We start from the raw sequence: 18,420 nt of genomic DNA on the forward strand, positions 1-18,420 counted from the left end.
CGCTGCTCTGAAGGAGCGTGGGGGTCCTGGGAGTGTTCTTTTGGGCAGCGATATTTGCTTTCACATAGATTTATTTTATGTGCACTCTAACCTCCTCTGAATCCATGCCAGTCTATTTAATATTAAATTAAAGCTACTTGATGTTTCCTGATATGATCAATATTTCCTGATATGATCAACATTTCCTGATATTATCAATATCTGAAACCAGTGTCCATGACTCAGGTTGTTCTTACATCGTTCTTGGCGGTTTCCAAACTCCTCCATATGCTGTGCTGTCAGCTGCCCTGCAAGGTAGCAAAGTATCTCAGACTCCAAACAGCTGATGATTAGCTCAAGGTCATGTGGCCAACAAGGTGCAAGCCTGGGCATTGAACCCAGATCTTCTGACTCCCAGCTTAGTGACGTCTCCAGCACCCTGCCTCTGGGGGCCTGGCACTGCTTCTCCAGTGCCCTCTGTGGGGCCTGTCTCCTCCTCCAGGCTGCTGTACCGCTCCATCGACTCGCACACGGAAGACAAGGGTCCCATCTACAACTACCGCGTGGAGATCTCCATCTTCTTCATCATCTACATCATCATCATCGCCTTCTTCATGATGAACATCTTCGTGGGTTTCGTCATCGTGACCTTCCAGGAGCAGGGGGAGCAGGAGTACAAGAACTGTGAGCTGGACAAGAACCAGGTAGGTTCCTAGGATGGAGAGGCATAGGGAGGTGAGGCGGGCAGCAGGGCTCCCTTGAGAAATGACAGCAGCAGCAACTGGGCCCACCCAAAGGAGAGGGGACAGTCAGTGGAGAGGCCGGTGCCAAGGCAAACTTCACCGCCCTCCATCTCCGCTGGGAGCAGAGGGCTCGCTGTCTTCTTGAGGAGCCTATTCGAAAGGCATGTGTCATCTCCGATCTGACAAATGTATGCATCCACCAAGTATTGGTTACACCTCTGTGATCGGATCTGTGAAGGAAAATCTCCTGCCTCCTGTCGAAGCTGACAAGTGAGGAGGTGCCCAGGTGTGTTGGCACAGCTGATGGAGAGAGGAAGGGAGAAGAGGTTTATAGATGGGGGGTTGGGGAGGGAGGGCAGCTTTTAAAATCCATCAAACAGCTTCTTAGGTAAAACACACAGGTCTGTGCAGGAGGTGCGGCAGGAACGAGGTTTAAGTAAGGGCAGTATGGTAATGGACTGTTAGGCTATGAAATCCCAACTTCTCAGAAAAAGAGGGTTGGAGCTGCTGCTGGAGATTTGGACGCAGCCTCTGGAGCCAGCGAGGGTCTCTCAGGGAAGACTCAATGGGATCACATCTCCCTGTCTTGAGTGGCTGAGGCACTCTGGTAGCATAGTGGGTTATGCGTTGGGCTATTAGCCACAAGGTCGACTGTGTGAACCCACCAGCTGCTTTATGGGAGAAAGATGAGGCTGTCTACTCCTGTAAAGATTTGAACTCTCTGAAACCCAAAAGGGACAGTCCTACTCAATCTTGTAGGGTCACTATGATTCCTAACCTATTTGATGGCAGGAAGTTTGAGGTTGAGCTTCTGGGTAACCTGGGGACTTGCGCTCACGGGAAGAAGCAAGGACATTAAATCCAGCTCCACCCCGTCTAGACTGATTGAACCGCTCAGAGGTTAGGAGTGTACACTCAGCTTTCCGACTACCGTGTGGACTTTGCATTGGAGATAAGACAAGAAACAGGAGAGCAGCAATAGTGTGGATGAGCGATAACCAGACCCCAGACTCAATCAGTGGTTCGTATTACAGGTGGAGAGGCGCGGAAGGAGATAGCATCAGTGAGGCCTAGAGATTGAATGTCTAGGCCGAGGGTAAGGAAAGACACTAGAGTGAAGGTCACAGTCCTGATTTGGTGCAAAGAAATGAACTGGGTCTGTGTTTAACGTCCCAAGAACCTAGTTAGCCTAAGATCTTATGCCTCGTCAAAGAGCTGTATCTTCTACTGAGGGAGGCAGAAAGAACAGTCTTCCCCTTGTAGACAGATTTAGGACAGGAAAGAAAACTTTAGGAGAGAATGTCCCAAAGTGTGTGCATTGGCTGTAAGCAATGAGAACCTGACACTCAGGCTGTCAGTAAGTGTTTCCCACACGCTAAGCGCCAAGGGCAATGGCAGGTGTAAGAAAAGAGACAAGGAGACCTGGCCTGCAATCTAGGTAAGGATACTTACATAGAGGGGACTCTCTTTAAGGAAGTGATGGAAACTCACGTAGTTTTCCCAGTGGCACTGCAGATCCGTCTGTGAGCAAGAGCAGTGGGTTATTTACCTGACTTCCTGATCCCCTTAATCCCAGCGTATTGAATTTCATCTATACCCCATCTTCCTTCTCCCAGCGGCACCCAGGTAGGTAACTAACCCCACTTTCTCCCTCTCCCCCTCCCATTGTTTCCCTCCAGAGACAGTGTGTGGAATACGCCCTCAAAGCCCGGCCCCTGCGGAGGTACATCCCCAAGAACCAGCACCAGTACAAAGTGTGGTACGTGGTGAACTCCACCTACTTCGAGTACCTGATGTTCGTCCTCATCCTGCTCAACACCATCTGCTTGGCCATGCAGGTCAGCCCTTGGGAGAGCCCTGGTCCGGCAAAGTCTCCGTGGGGAGGATGCCGGTGGGGGTGGGGGGGTGCATCCAGTGTCAAAGAGCTGCATGAGACTCTGGTGTGTCTGCTCTCCAGCAAGGGAGGCAGAAAGACCTGAAGGAGCAAGATAAGGGTCCCTTCTCAAGGATGAGCTCCCCCCTGGGACCTTTAAAACAAACCTGTAGTCCCTGGGCAGATAAACAGGAGGAGGGAGGTGAAAGGCATCAGAGGACAGAAAGAGGAGGCAGACGCTACTTATAGAGGTATGGCTAAAGGAATGTAAATCTGTAAATATATTCACTTATAATGGAAGAGATAGAGGCCGATGTACATATATTTATATGTTAACTATTAAGATCGCAGATGGACTTTGGGCCTCTACTCAAGACCTCCCTGAACACAAGAACACTTTGTTCTGATGACCTGGCACCCTTTGATTCTCACCTTCCCGACACAATTGCTGAAGACAAAATGAGTACATAAGCAAATGTGGTGAAGAAAGCTATCAAAAGATATAGGGCCTGGGGGGGGCGGTCTTAAAGGCTTGAGATAAAATAAGCAGCTGTCTACCAGGGACGCAAATAAGCCCACTTGGAAGAAGCACACCAGCCTGTGTGATCATGAGGTGTTGAAGGGATCAGGTATCAGGTAACAAAAGATCCAAAGCAAACAACTATATTGATGTGAACAAGGGGGGTTGGAGTGGAGACCCAAAGCCCATCTGTAGACAATTGAACATCCCCCTCCCCACCAAAAGGGTTATAAAGAAAGAATGATTCAACCAAGGTGCAGTATAGCACCGATGAAACACACATCATTCCTCTCGTTCCTGAATGTCCTACACCCCCCACCATGACCTTACAAATCTGGCTAGACTGGAGAACACACATTGGTCCAGAGAAGAGCTCTGGAATTCAGGACAGATAAACTCCTCGGGAACAGTTGTGGGAGTAGTGATATCATGGTAGGGGGCTAGTCGGGGAGGAAGAAGGGGAAAAAGAGAGACCCTTTCACAAGGTTGGATATATACCCCCCAAAGGGGACAAATAACAGAAAGGTGGGTGAAGAAAGACAACGGACAGTGTAAGATACAAAATAACAATAACTATGTAATTGATCAAGGATTCACAAGGGTGGGAGGGCAGGGGAGGGAGGGGGAAAAGAGGAGCTTATACCAAGGGCTCAAGTGGAAAACGTTTTGGAAATGATGGCAACATATGTACAAATATGCTTGATACAATTGATGTATGGAATGTCATAAGAGCTGTAAGAGCCCCCAATAGAATGCTTTACAATGAAAAATAAATGAAATGGAAAATGAGAAAGAAAAAAAAAAAGCCAGGAGGAGGGATGGTGAATGGAAAACAGGGGAGGTGCCCGGAAGCTGTGGGGTCTGGAGATGATTCTCTATAGGTGAGTCTTCTGGGAAACCAACATGTGTGAGAGCCCTCTTGAGTGCCGGGGGGGTCTCTGTAAAGCTGTCCCATCCCATTAAAAAAAGAACACCTTCATTTTTTCAGAGAAGGAGATAATGTGTATGATCCTGGGTCCACCTGACTGCCCAGGCGAGGTAGATCCCCTGCCAGGGGCTTGTTGGAAGGAGGGCCTCTGTTTGAGAGGCGTGTCTCCCCAGGGTTGGTCAGAAGGTGGGGAGGGGCTCTCGGCCTGGTTTTTATGGGTTCCCTCTGGCCCTCTCCCCCGCGCAGCACTATGGCCAGAGCTGCCTGTTCAAAATCGCCATGAACATCCTCAACATGCTCTTCACCGGTCTCTTCACTGTGGAGATGGTCTTGAAGCTCATTGCCTTCAAACCCAAGGTAGGCCTCTGGAGGGGGCTGGAGGGCGGCGAAGGGGGGGAAGAGTGGAAGTCTCGAAGGGAGGAGAGCACAGTCAAGAAACACCCCCCTCCCCATCCCCCCAGCAGCGCTGATCCAAGCCAGCTCCATGAAACAGAATCTCAGCTCAGGTCCCCCCATCGCCCGATCCACAGGAAGCCAAGCTCCTCCCCGAGCCTGGCTCTCCTTCTAGAAGCAGGCGAGGGACTCTCCTCCCGCCGAGTCACCCTGGGTCCCCGGCTCATCCCCTAGAACGTTCTAGGAGAAACTCTGCCCACAGTGTGGCAAACCAAACCTCTCCAGGCCCAACTCCCAGACCGGCTTATGCCTCTGCGAGGCCCTCCTCGCTCATCTCAGCTCACCGCCAGCTGGGCCTGAGTGTGCTCGGCTCCCGTGCTGCGCCTTCAGGAGCTGCACCATGGCTTCTGGAAACTGCTTTCAAGGAGCAAAGCATGGAGCTTGGCAGACAGCTGCTACTATTCCTGTGCTGGAGGGCCAAGGATGCAATGGGAGCTGGAGGGGGGGGGGGGGGTTGAGAGAGAAAGCAGAATCACTGACTGACTGAGAGAAAGTACACAGAAAGAAGTTGAATTCCCTGGCAGTTTGGATCATCTATGTCTCCATCACCACCGCCACCGCCACTGCCATGTCCTGGGTTTAAGGAGCAGCAGGCAGCAGGGATCAGAACCTTTCTACCCTGCGCTCCCTGCAAGCCAGGCTCCCTGGCATCTCCGTCTGGGATTCCCAACAGGGGAATCCACTTCTGCAGGAGGGTTTATCAGCATGCTTGCCTCCTCGGGTGATGGTGATGCCTTGGGCAAGGGTGGGGAGGGCAGAAAGGGTTGCTTCTAGCATGGTGTCCTTACTGACTTTAGAAAATGTCTCCGGCTTTCAGAACTTCCTCTCTCCCTCCTTTACACCTGTTCCCAGATGCAGCACAGACTGAGGGGAGGTTTCAGGGAAAAGAAGTCGCTGGCTTCATGTTCTATTCTTATTCAGAATTTTGCTTGCTCCAGAATTGATTTGTGGGGGAGATGCTAGGAATTGCTCTTTGGCTGTTGAACCTAGGTTACCTGGCACAACTGGCACGCATATCCACCCTCTCTGTGTTAGTCTGGGTAGACTAGAGAAACAAATTCATAAACACACGTCTGTATATAAGAGAGAGTCTTAGTCTTATATATAAGAAAGCATTGCAACCCAGTCTAGTCCAAGCCCATAAATGCGATATTAGCCCATATGTGCGATACCAATCTATGAAGTCCTCATGACATTCACGAAACATATGCAATGACACCAAATGCAGGACAATCACGGGTCAGTGGGTGGGAAGTCTTTGGATTCAGTGGTAGTGTAAGCATCTCAGTGCTGGCAGGGGTCTCCACGAAGCTTCTCCAGCTTCCAGGGCTGCATCAGGGTAGGTCAATGTATGTGGCTTCTCCTCAGGGATGTCTCTCAGGGAGTCAGCCTTGTCAATAGAGTGTCTCCAAGGGAGTCCACAGAGAGGGAGAGAGAGAGAGGTCTCCTACCTCCAAGGAGGAAAAACAGGAACTCCCAGAATCCTTAGGGGAAGGCCATGCCCACACAGAGGCCTCATTGGCTGTATACTGATTGACAGCCTAGGCTCTACCCCTTCACTCTTACTCCTCAAATTGACAAATGATTATATAACTACCACCTTCTCCCTTACATTCATTTTCAACTTCTTGATAACCTACATGCGCTAGGTGCGCATCATGGGGTCTAGTTCAAAGTACCCCATCACGTAGGCATTCGCCTCCCCCTGTTCAGGGTGAGGGCAGTAAGACACAGAGCAATGGAGTGTGCCCGATACAGATGACGTCACCTACGTGGCAGAACGGAGCTTCAAATTTTATGTTTTGTGTATTTTCCACCACACCACGAAGTTACTGTGTATCTTTTCATGTCCGGAGCTCTACAGGGTCCTTGATAAGATAGACAATATCCTTTTTTAAAGAATCATTTTATTGACATGTAATTCCCTGCATATCATACAATGGAGTCCTTCCATCTTCTAAAGAAGGGCTATGCAGTATGCAGTCAGATTCCCCACAATCATACTCATGACTGTCGCTCCCTGTCTCCCTCCACACACACACACACACACACACAGACACACACAAACCTCCCAGCCAAGCCCCTAGGTCATTATTAATCTAGTTACTGTTCTATGCGTTTACCTACCCTGGACGCCATATACAGAAAGTCTTACAAAACAAAAACAATAATGACAAAATAGAGAAAAGCCTGGATGGAAAAGAAAGCAGAAAATATTAAAAATGGAAACAACCTAAATGAGGTCAAAGGGGAGATCACGTGGTAAGGGGTTACATTGTAACCCACCTCCATCCACCATGGTTGACTTCACAGCGCGCTCTGTGTGACAGCAGGGTTGTTTGGGTTCCTGGATTCACCGGAGGCTTAGCGCCTATGCAGACCCCGCAAATGGGGGCTGGGCTTCCACCGTCGTCTGTAGCCTTCAGTTTAGACAATATTCGCGCCAGTGCTGAGTCTTCCTCTCGCGCCTAAAGAGCATGAGACCCCTGGAGAAGATCACCCAGTGATGGGACAAGTGGATTCCCACCTCCCCCAGAGCCGCAGACACAGCCTCTATCTTTCAACGCCCAGTCCCACGGAGAAGCATGCATTTTGTCCTCTCTGAAAGACCTCCTGAACTGCCCGGGCCATCTTCTGCAGGGATCACGTCTCTCTACCTATGAGTGCTACCATTCCAAGCTGCTTGACCCGGGAGTATTGGCAGAGTCACCACCCACGGCAGCAGTCCGGGCTAAGCAGGGAACTTGGGACACTGCAGAGTTGGGCTTCAGTCTAGATGACAGCCTCTCAGTAGGAGAACTGGCACTGTCTAATTTCACGAGACATATGGTTTAAATATTTCAGAGCCTTGAGTCATTCCACAATTGACTCAGCTGTGTGTCTGATGATGTCTGATGCCGTCTGTAGAGCCCTGCGGTGGCCCGTCTCCATCGTGACTCATGAGCACAGGAGAGGGATTGGTCACAGCTACCCTAGGAAGCACATGAAACTGACACCTCTAGGGGTTCGTCCTCAGGACACTACCTAAATCCTGAAGCTCCTGCAACCGCCCAGCTCCTGGCAAGTGACTAGTCATGATGGTTTAAGTCCTAAACTGCCTCCGAGTTCCCTTACTCCCTGGCTTTCTTTTGTGAGAAAATTGGGTAAAAGTAGAAAGACTTTGGGCGTCAGAGAACAGAGCCATCATGCATCTGGGTGCATTCACTACTCCCTAGGGTCTTGTAAAGAGAAAGGAAAATGGTTCTGAACCGTGAATGGCCTAAAGGACTTCTGGGGATCAAGAGGTAAAGTTCATTGGCTCTGATTGGCCAAGGAAGGTGGCTAGTTGGGCAGGGCATGTAAGAGAATTGGGTTGCCTGGATTCTCCTTAGGAAGTAGCCTTCACTCGGGAATGTTGTTTTGCTGCTACAAGTCATCCAGGCTGTTCCACCTGGTAGTGCTGCCACACACACAGCAGAAAGAAGCCCTCTCGGGCCCCATGCCCTCTTCACACTCTTCACACCATTGCTGCATTTGAGCCCACTGTTGCAGCCACTGTGCCAACCCATCTTGTTTGGGACTTAATTCTTTTGGGGTGACCCTCTGCTTTGCTAAGAATGGTGCCCTTTTCCTGATAATAACCGGTCTTCACATGAGTGAGTCTCTCCATTCTCACGTCTAAGGAGCACCATTCCAAAATATTTCAGAAAACCAAATCTCTAGTTGGGCCTGGCATAAGAACCAGGGCCTTTGTCACAGTGACCACCAGGGTCAATTTGCAATTGAACAACAACTTTCCTGTCTCACATTTATTTCATTAGCATGATTGTACATAAATGAGCTTGAATTTCTAAGCATTAGCTGTAAAAAGACAGGCAGCAAGGATTTGGAAGATTGACCTTAATCATAACCATGGAGATGTTATCACTGCTTGATTTATTATATTTACTTTCTCTCTATCATCTTAATCTCTGTGACTGGGTGGTTGGTGGTTGGTCAATACTATTGTTTTATCCTTTCCTTCATGACAATTGAGGTTCCCAATGCCTTCATTTCTAGCCATCCCCGCATTACTCCATGGAAAATAAATTTATTTAAGTAAATCCTGTCCCAAAATATTACTGCTCCACTTTTAAAATTCATACCCTGCTCCAAACATACAATGGGGCTGAATATAAATCAGCTTAGAGAAACTCCCCCAAGCAAAACCTCAGGCATCTATGGTGGTGGTTTGACAAAGATGGAGTAGATAATGGTTACATAGACTTGAACGACTGGCAGCAAGACGGGAAATTCATTCCCTAGAAGTTGGAAGAATAATTGAGAGATATCTCAATGCCACCAGGGTACTACAAGCTGGTCAGCTTTAAAGGGGCAAAAAAAGATCAGAATGGTCTGTGGGTAAACAAATAGCTCAATTATCCTTTTATTATGAACTGGATTTTATTGGCAAAGATAGAAAATAGCAATTTAAGATACCCTTAACAGTCGGCATTAAAAAATATTCCATGCCTAGGAATAAATCTAGCCCAAATTATGTGAGACCCCTACAGAGAAAACTATAAAATTTTATAGAGAAGAATTAAAGAAAACCTAATAAATGGAGAGATATGTAATGTTCATGAATTAGAAGACTTTCTATTATAGAGTTATTTCTTTTCAAGCCCACCCATAGATTCAACACCCAAGGTGAGGACGAAGGCAAGAGAGGGGAGCCACACAACTAACCTTTCATGATCAATAAAATGACCCTGGGTGGTCTCAAGATGTCAGGATATTAAGCACCGCGGATCGGGATGGGAGGGGTGAGAACAAGAACCCAGCACAAGAAGCAATGTCAATCCCCGCTACTCTGCTGCCCGCTAGAGGTTTCAGTGCCAGGTGGGATGTCAGCTGCCTGGAATCTGCTACTGATGGGGTCCGAGCAAGGGCGGTGAGGGGAGGAGAGCTACAGGAGGAACTGCAGGGTTCCCCTCTTCAGTGGAAGTGGTCTTCCCAAGGAGGTAAACCCTGACTTACCCCAAAGGGAAATTTCCTAACTACTCTCTTCCCTGTCTTCTATGTGGATTGTGGCATGGTGACAATAGGACTGCGAGCCTTGCCCCTTAGCTGGACACATCTTTCTTGGGCTGCCGCCCACTCGGGAAGGAGCCAGCACTCTCAACTCCTCATCATCTCCCCAAAGGGGAGGAGTCTGGGTGAGATTGGACACCCGGTGGCTCTCTGTGACCAAAGATGTGACCTTTCTGTTTAGCCTTCTCCCAAGAGGGGAGGGGAGCAAGTGAAAACACTCCTGGACCCATCTGGCCCCTGCTTTCTGCAACAGCAGCAGCCGATGCTGCAGGCTCCCTTTCATGCTACAGGACACACTGAGACCAAAGGCATTTCAAACCTCAAGGGTGAAGTGGAGCAGAGAGAGCAACACCATCCCTACCACTTTCCAAAATAATGAAAATGTTCCAGGTCTGGGTCTACTGAGCCCTGAAATGCAGCTGGTACAACGGAGTGATTTCGTTTCATCTATTTTAATTAGCTCATACTTAAATTAAATCACCACCATGGCTAGTGGTTGAGCTGATTCCAAGTCAGGGCAACCCCATGAGTCTCAGAGTAGACCCTGTTGCTGCCTCCTGGCCTTCCCGGGGTCCAGAGGCCTCCTTCCTCTGTCTCTAGCTGCCTTGGCTGGGTCAGCGCCACTGCTCTGGCTTCAGTGAGACCAGATCATTCACTGGGCCCTTTCTCCAGCCAGGACTTTTCTGCTGGGCTCCCACGGGGGTGGCGCCCCTGGCAGTGTTAGACCGTCTATTGCCCTGGGGTCTCCAGTCTCGGGGGGTTTCTCTTGCCTTTGCTGGTCTTCCCATTCACCTCTCAATTTCTCCAGGCCTTGTCAGGGGCAAGCGGAGAGACCCTTCCCTGCAGATCCTTTCCCCCCTCGGTTCCTGAACTGATCCAAACGAAGGCAGGGAGTACTGTCAGGGCGCCCCCTCCCCAGGCACAACCTGGAACTGTAGGATCGATCAGGTGCCTGTGGGGGGCCCTGGGCTACTCCTCTTAAATTGGTTGCACTTGTGACTGGGTTTCTTGAGCACTTGGGTGCCCCAGGAAAGGTGATACCTGAGAACCCTAATCCCTTGCCTGGTTCTTACCTGGCCCTTACCCTAGCAGTGCAGACTAGATTCCAGCTGCTGGACAGGGATGTACTACTATCCCTAAAAACTGCTAAACTAATTCCAAAGTAGGGGCCAGCCTTCCCCACCATGTCATTTCCTCGGCTCTTGCTCTGCCTGTAGCCTCGCCCTGCCAATTGACTTCTCCCGGGCCTGGTCAGAAGTCAGCTAAGTTATCTGCCGTTGTGACCGCTTCAGCCTGCCCCAGACCTCAAAGGACATGGCCAGTGCTTTCAGGCTATCAACCAAGAAGGGGGCAATGAGGCAGCTGCCATGTCTTTATCCTGTTGGGGGGTCTTTCAGGAGGGAGGAAGTTCACTGAAGGGAGCCAGGATGCTTCCCTGAGAGAGCACACCACTACCAACAGCCAGCATACTGCCATTGAGTCGGTGCTGTCGGACAGACTAGAACTGCCCCCTGTAGGTTTCCAAGACTGTAACTGTGCACGGGTGCAGCAAACCCGCCTGCCAGTAATCAGTCGCGTGTGGCAGGCAAGAATTCCAGCACTTTGTCTGACAGAAGCTGAGCCCAAGGAAGAAGCTGCTAGTCGGCATAAGGAGAGGTTCTGCACATGATCCCAAGCCCTAAGCTGCCCCATTGGAGCCCTGGGCGGATGGAGTGAGACAAATGGCAGGACCAGACTTTCTCTAAGCGCACCAGTAGAGGGACCAGAAAGACCCTGCGGACGATTCCATCCGGAGGGCAGGGAAGCCACTGATGGCCGCCCCGTGCTTTCATGGGATGCTTTCGGTGCCAGGACTCTGCTTTCCAAGCACGGTGAAGGAGCAGGAGAAGGAAGTAGGGGGTGCGATGACAAATCAGAAAGCCTTCACCCAGGGCCACACGTCCTGTTGTACGAGAGCAAGATTTTCAGAGACGTGGAAGATACGGAGTTGAAGGGATCCTGTCAGTTCCTGGAGGCTTGTTTACCACCCCTGCCTTCAGTGCAGCTCGGACTTCTTCCCTCAATACCATCGGTTCTTGGTTACTTGCTACCTCTTGAAATGGCTGAGTATTAACCAACTATTTTTGGCTATAGTGACCCCCTCCCCCACCCCCATATGCCTGTCTTCAATTTCAACTTTCCCAAGTGGCTGTGTATTTTTTTGGCTATTAGTTGGGTGGGTGGGTTTTTTTTTGCATTAAACAATAAATGGGTTTACATCTCATCAACTTTTTATATTTATTTATAACTTTCAGTTTTTAATATAAAACATCATATTATATGAAACAATATTTTGCAATGTATGCGGAGCATTATTGCTTTTATGAACTATAACCCCCATGAAACTATAAATTTCTTGTAGAAATAATCAACATAATCCATATTACTTTGAAAATTTAGAAGAATTAGGGCTAAGAATTTCTTCATATCTTTTTGTGTAACGGGAGACCACTTGAGCAATTTAGATGTTTTACGTTTCACTGAGGTTTGATCATGATAAGTGTACAACTCCTTGAAAAATAATTAAAACAAATAGTAACTATTTGATTTAACCAAAATGCACAAAAATGCTAAATAAACAAAAAGAACATAAAGACAATTGAGTTTGATACATTCACTACTGATGTAAACACCTAAATAGATGAAGTAGTTAAAATATATCCAAGCGGACCGCATCTGAAGACAGCATGTAGAAACCACGAGTTACCTCGTGATCTGTCCATAACAGATGCGCGCGAAACACGAGTAAACCCAGGATCTGTCCGCAATGTGTTAAGTGGCTGTGAGGAACCAGGCAATGGTTGATATTTTACATCATTATATCATTCAATTAATACAATGAGTGTTCTAGCCTCCCATTTTCTACCTGAGGAAACTTGAGAATGGCTAAGTCATGTGTTCAGGATCACAGAACTGGCTGTTTTGTTTCCTTTTAAGCAAACATTTGTATAAGGAGTCTTTAAAATGTTCACACACACAAAAAAAACCATTATCTTTTCCTTCCATCTTTCCACTAATTCCTTAAACCCTCCCTTGGATGGCACTTGCTCTGTGCCCTTCACTTTTACAAGTCCCTTACCTGCATTACCTCATGTAATCACCCTAACGAGCCATGGACTGCTGATCCCAAGGAACAAGAGTCAAACTCCTTTCATGTAGGGATTCGAACCGCTGCTGAGGATGGGCAACCCCCCACCCCATACTTTGAAATGGAATCAACATGTTCAACCAGATGCACGGCTTTGTTTTTCTTTTTTTAAGAGATGGGAATGAATGTTCTTGACAGAGGAGAGCCTGTTTCTATGCCGTCGCCAAAACAAAGATGTAAACCGGCTCGGATGTTGCTCCGCACGTCGTTCATCTCTGCCAGTGCTGGGGTGTTCCCATCCCTGACTAAGAGTGCAGGACACACAAAGACAAAATGAAAGCAAGCTTTTCTCAGCAGCGCTGGGATATTAGTGTCGCTCCATTTCTGTGTCCTCGCAGGCCCTCCCTCCTTCCCATCCACCACTCACTGGATTGTGCGGTCTTTGGCCGGCCCCAGGTTTGCCTGGGTTTCCTTTCCAAGTCTAAAGTGACAGGTATTTTAGAAGAGGGTGGCCACTGGATAGGTGGGGTTAGAAACGTAAAACAATGTAGCCTTATATATGAGGGGGTTATTCTCTCCCCCACCCGCCCTCAGCAAAAAAAAAAAAATCGGAATTAAGCTCCTCTCTCACTAGGTGAGCATTGAGCAACTCAGTTTAAGTTAAGTGCACCTGGTGTCGCCTGGGAAGGTTCTCTCTGGTCATAGTGAATTTTTTTCATAAAAGCACACGGGAGCAGATAAAGGGGGAGGAGGAGAGAGTGGAGCACATCCTGGCCCACCAGGCCCTGAGGACAATGACCCTAATTAGAGCAGCCAGTCCACAGAGAGGACCACATGGTCAGCCCCACTATGAGACATGACGCCCCTCACTGACCCATGGCCCTGCGGATGACAGCTCCAGAGACAGTGTGGGAATTGTGCCCAACCTGATCCCGCCACACGGAGGCAAAGCACTGGGGGAGTGCAGCAGAACAGCAAGGGAATGGAGCGATGAGGTCCCCAGGGAATGCTGGAGATGGACTTTGGGGCCAGGGCGTGGTGCCCCAACAGACTGGACTGAAAAACACTCCTAAAGGTCAACAAACGATCCTTGAACTAACTACAAAAAAATAAAAGGCAGTTTTGCTTGAACCTCGTTTTTTTGTGATGGCCGATTTAAGAGAACAGCATGCAGCTGTGAAATTTTGTTTCCTGCTAGGGAGGGGGGAAAGGGAGAAAATGCGGCATAAACTGTTGTGATGTTGAACACAGCTCACAAGGACAGCGCTGTGGGAGAAACTCAAGTGTAGGAGTGGTGTTCTTGTTTCAAAAGAGGTGAAATGTCAACTGTTGACAAACCTCGTTCTGGACATCTATCAACTTCCCGAACGGATGAAAATGTCAACCCCTAGTGCATTCGGAGTTCATTCCACTAGGTCAGACTGTTAATCGAGCTTTCTATTTGGAGGTTCTGAAAAGATTGCATTAACAATGTGCGACAAAAAAGGCCAGATGTGTGGCAGATGGGGGACTGGTTTTGGCACCACGACAATGCACCTGCTCACGCAAAAAAACAGCTTGCCTCTTGCCCCACATACCTGACACCCGACCTCACTCAGTGCGACTTCTTTTTGTTTCCACGAATGAAGAGGTGAAGAAAAAACACGGGAGGTGCTGTCAGCCATCCAAACAGAAGAGTTTGAAAAATGTTTCCATGAATGGAATCGCAGATTTGACAAATGTATTAGGTGCAAGGGAGAGTACTTTGAAGGGGATAAGGTGGTTTTGTAAAAAAAAAAAAAAATGAGTATATATATCGCTTTGAAAAAAAATCCAGATTTTTTAGGGCCACCCCTCATATCTGCATATTCATACACACACACACACATTTGCAATGGGCAGCCTTAAAAATTGCAGGGATTATTTAGTCCCTGGAAGGCAATTACTTTCCATAAGCATTTTTGTCCACTCACTTTGACTCTCCCTGTGTCTGCCCCGTGCTAGGTAGGTAACCGTTTAATAGACGAATGGACAAGAATGAGCCCTAATATTAACGTCAGAAAGCACCCTTCAGATCCCTGATCTCCCCTCAGGAATTGCCACGCAGAACTGACGAGGGTGCGTGGCCTTCGAGTAAACACTGTCTGTCATAGAGGACTCTCGAGATGGAGGCAGCGCTGTTGAGATTCTTTCTTTATACTGAATTGACACCTGCCTTCTGCAACTTCCTCTTCTCAGCACTCTTTCTCCCGTCATTCATGGTGGTGGAGCGTCCCTGGGTATCTTAAGGGTGTGTGTCCCTGCTCGTGGCAGGGCTGAGGAGAAGCAGGCATGGCGCCATCTTTACCGGGCTCACAGTGGGGTGTGTGAGACAGCAGGAAGCAAACAGAGAGGTTGGGGGATGGAATAACTGTTGCGGTGGGAATAGCGGGCTACCAGGAGACGCAGGGTAGGGAAGTGGGCTCTGTTTCACATAAAGTGGTTGACACCGGTTACACTGAGCCCTAGGGGGGTGAAAAGATCCAGCGGAAGCATGCTTGAGATGGGGGAAGAACCACGGACCTGAGACAGGGGTGAGCTCAGGAACTGAGAGAAGCAAGTGAGTGGGGAGAGGGGATGAGGTTCCCCAGCATGCAGGCCCTTGAGGGCCATTGTTAGGGGTGTGGAAACCATAGGAGTCAGGGGTGCTGACCAAGGGGATTTCAAACTCTCATTTTCGTTTTGAAGCAGCATGCTGGCTGTTCAGTGGAGAATGGACAGGGATCTGGTCAGAGGTCTGGTTACGGGTCAGAGATGGAGAGAAGTCGGCTGAGCCATGGTGCTACCTGAGATGCAGCTGATGTGAGGGGGGGGGGAAGGAATCAAGGATCGCCCAGAGGTTCCTGGCTTGTCCTGGGGTGCAGGGGATGGTGGTGCCATTGGGGGAAATGGAGAAGAATGCGGAGAAACCAGTTTAAAGTGGGATTTGGGGGACAGGATAAAAAAAGTGTCCCATGAGGTAGTGCCAGCTGGAATCCAGACAAGCAGTCTGCACTGAAGATTCCAGCTCAGGAACCAGCACGGCGTCCTTGGTTCTAGAGATGGAAACGTCAAGAGGACGAGTCCATAGCCTCCATGCTCCGGAGAGGGGAGGCTAGGAAGTCAGCCGGAAGAGAAAGAAAGGAAGAATGAGAAGTAGGGTCTGGTGGGCGAGAATCAGAAAGGCTAAGGCGAGGGGTGAAGACGATGACATTGTTTATCATCCAAGTCTGAGTGAGTTCAGACGGCTGCAGAGAAAAGGAAAATGTCCTTCAAAGCTTCTAGAAACGGAGGGAGGTCAGCCAGTCCAGAATCCTGCCCTGCGGTCCAGAGGCAGGGGTTTCTTGAATGTGTGGTGTCTCGCGCCTACATGTCTTCATTTGATGAGCATCCCCTAACTCCCAGGAATGCTGCTGCTCCTGCATTAGAATATCTTGCCTCGGAGGAGCTCACAGACAGAGGGCTTCTCAGAGCTCACTGGCCATGTCTTCAAAGAAGCCCAGGCCCTCCTTTCCCCGACTCTACAGGACTGAACTACACAGCTCTCATCTTTGCCTAAAGGGAGACGCTAGACAGACCTTCTGCACCACACTTTAATGATGGGATTCCTTAAGATGAAAATCACATGGCCAGGGTCGTGAAGTCTTCCTCTTACGCTCCCCAGGAGTTAAACCGGGGGCACGCTTTTTCCTACATCATCTTCATTCCTTCACGGTTCCTCCTCCCACCCCACCCCTACTCCTCCTCCACCGCTTCACCTCCACTCAGCCCAGACAACAGGCAAGGCCATCTGAAGCCCCACACGTCTGGGCTGTTCGGGTCTCCAGTCCTGGTGAGTCTTCTGTAGAGCCTCAACTGTAGCAGGTCTTTGAAGGTCGGTGGCTGTTTTAGCCACGTGGGTATAGCCCGGCCACCAGTTCCTAGTGTCCTTTTTGAGCAAAGGGCGGTTCATCCCCCATCCAGTCATTTATGTACAGGGAAATGTCTGGAAATCTTTTCCAGGAATCGGGGTCTTTGGTAAGCCCGGCTCTGTAGGAACCTAGCCCAGAACAGCCCAAGCTGTTGACTGAAGAAAGAGGCAATAGCAGTCTAGTGGGGGGCAAAGACCCAGGCATTGAGATGAAAGGATTCGGTTATGATTGAGCCACATTCAGGAACCGGGACTGGTGCTTCATAGTTTGCGTTCTCTTTCCCTCCTGCCCTCTTGTTGCTTCTCGTGGGCCAGGTGCAGAAAGAAGCCTCCTAGTCTCGAACACTGCCACCAGATTCTTACCCCACAGCCCCGCACCAGCAGCTGCGGGGTTCCCATCCTCCAGAGAGGCCAGCCCTCTCTCTGAAACCTAAGGCCTTTCCATGCTGACCAAGGGAAACTTCCCAGCCCTCGTCTCCCCCATGCCCTGGACTTTATTACAAATGGGCCGCCACTTTTCCTCTTTCCCATGTAACGAATGATAAAATACGCCCTCAGCGACTGTTCCTTCCTTTCAGGAACCTTGGTGGCATAGTGGGTTACTCACTTGGCTCCTAACCCCAAGGTCATAAGTATGAAACCACCTACTGCCCTGAGAGAGTAAAACGAGGCTTCCTACTCCTATAAAGAGTTACAGTCTCTGAAGCCCACGGGGGCAGTTCTACCCTGTCCTAGAGGGTCACCAGGAGTCAGCGCTGACACAGTGGCAGTGAGTTCATTTTTTTTCTTCAGTTTATACCATCCTTTCAGGGGGCTCTGGTGATGCAGCAATTAAGTGCTTGCTTAGTAGCCCAAACCTTGGCAGTTAGTTCTAACTCACCAAGTGACTCTGTGAGAGAAAGGCCCAGGGATTACTCCTGAGAAGACTGTGGCCTAAGAACTCTGCTGGAGCACTTGGGCTCGGTCTCGGGAGTCAAAAATCACCCTTGCCTCACCCGCCCCAAGATCTTTCCTGGCCGGCCCCGCCACAAAGGGTCTCCCGATCTCTCTCCTCCCTCTGCCGACACTCATCCTTCCCACAAAAGACTGCACAAAGACTGTCTACTGTCCATCTTTAACAGGAAAAAAAAGTCAAACTCGTTGCTGTCAAGTCAATTCCTACACATGGCACCCCGTGTGGCAAAGTGGAACGGAGCCCCATTGGGGATTTTTCATGGCTGAGCTTTTTTACAGGATGATCAGTAGGCCTTTCTTGGGGGGGGGGGGGTGAGGGCAATGGGGGGAGCCCTCTAGCTGGGCTTGAACCTTCAACTTTTCAGTCAGCAGTTGAGAATAGTAACCATTCAACCGCCCGGGGACTCATCACCCTTCTATCTCTCCAAATGCCAGCACAGGGCCCTTGTCACTCCCCTGTCCTGAGCCTGTGCACTGCTCCAGCTACTGCACCACAAGCTCTAGAAGAAAGATCCTTTGTCCCACCCCCGAGACCTTGTCTTTCTCCAAGGTAATCACTGCTGAGACACTGGAGGGGAAACGGATGGCATAAGAAGGAAGTGGCTTCAGATGTCTACTATAGCCATCACCTGGGGCCACCCTGGGCAGGACCTCCATGCCATGGTCACATGCTATTGGGGTGCTTTCTTGTCAATTCCAACTCAGATTAATCTCATGTAATAGACACCTACCCCCAAGGTTTTCTCGCCGGCTCTCTTTCCACAAGCCAATCCCTTGATCTTTCTCCTACAGAGCAACTTGGCTGGGGGGCGGGGGGCAGCCAAGCACTGAACTCCAGGGCCACTACAGCTCCTTCCTGGGTGGCGCACAGGTTAAGGAGATCC

At 49.5% G+C, this 18,420-nt stretch overlaps 1 protein-coding gene across 1 annotated transcript in view; it reads left to right on the forward strand.

The window, feature by feature from the left end:
• CACNA1C (calcium voltage-gated channel subunit alpha1 C) overlaps nt 1–18,420 on the forward strand; it is a 728,086-nt gene that overhangs the window by 627,033 nt on the left and 82,633 nt on the right. Inside the window, exons 28-30 of the mRNA XM_075552255.1 lie at nt 482–683; nt 2,402–2,560; nt 4,290–4,400. Coding sequence (XP_075408370.1) covers nt 482–683; nt 2,402–2,560; nt 4,290–4,400 — 472 coding nt within the window. The remainder of the gene's footprint in view (nt 1–481; nt 684–2,401; nt 2,561–4,289; nt 4,401–18,420) is intronic.

Source organism: Tenrec ecaudatus, chromosome 6, assembly GCF_050624435.1.
Source record: "Tenrec ecaudatus isolate mTenEca1 chromosome 6, mTenEca1.hap1, whole genome shotgun sequence".
Lineage (NCBI taxonomy): Eukaryota > Metazoa > Chordata > Mammalia > Afrosoricida > Tenrecidae > Tenrec > Tenrec ecaudatus.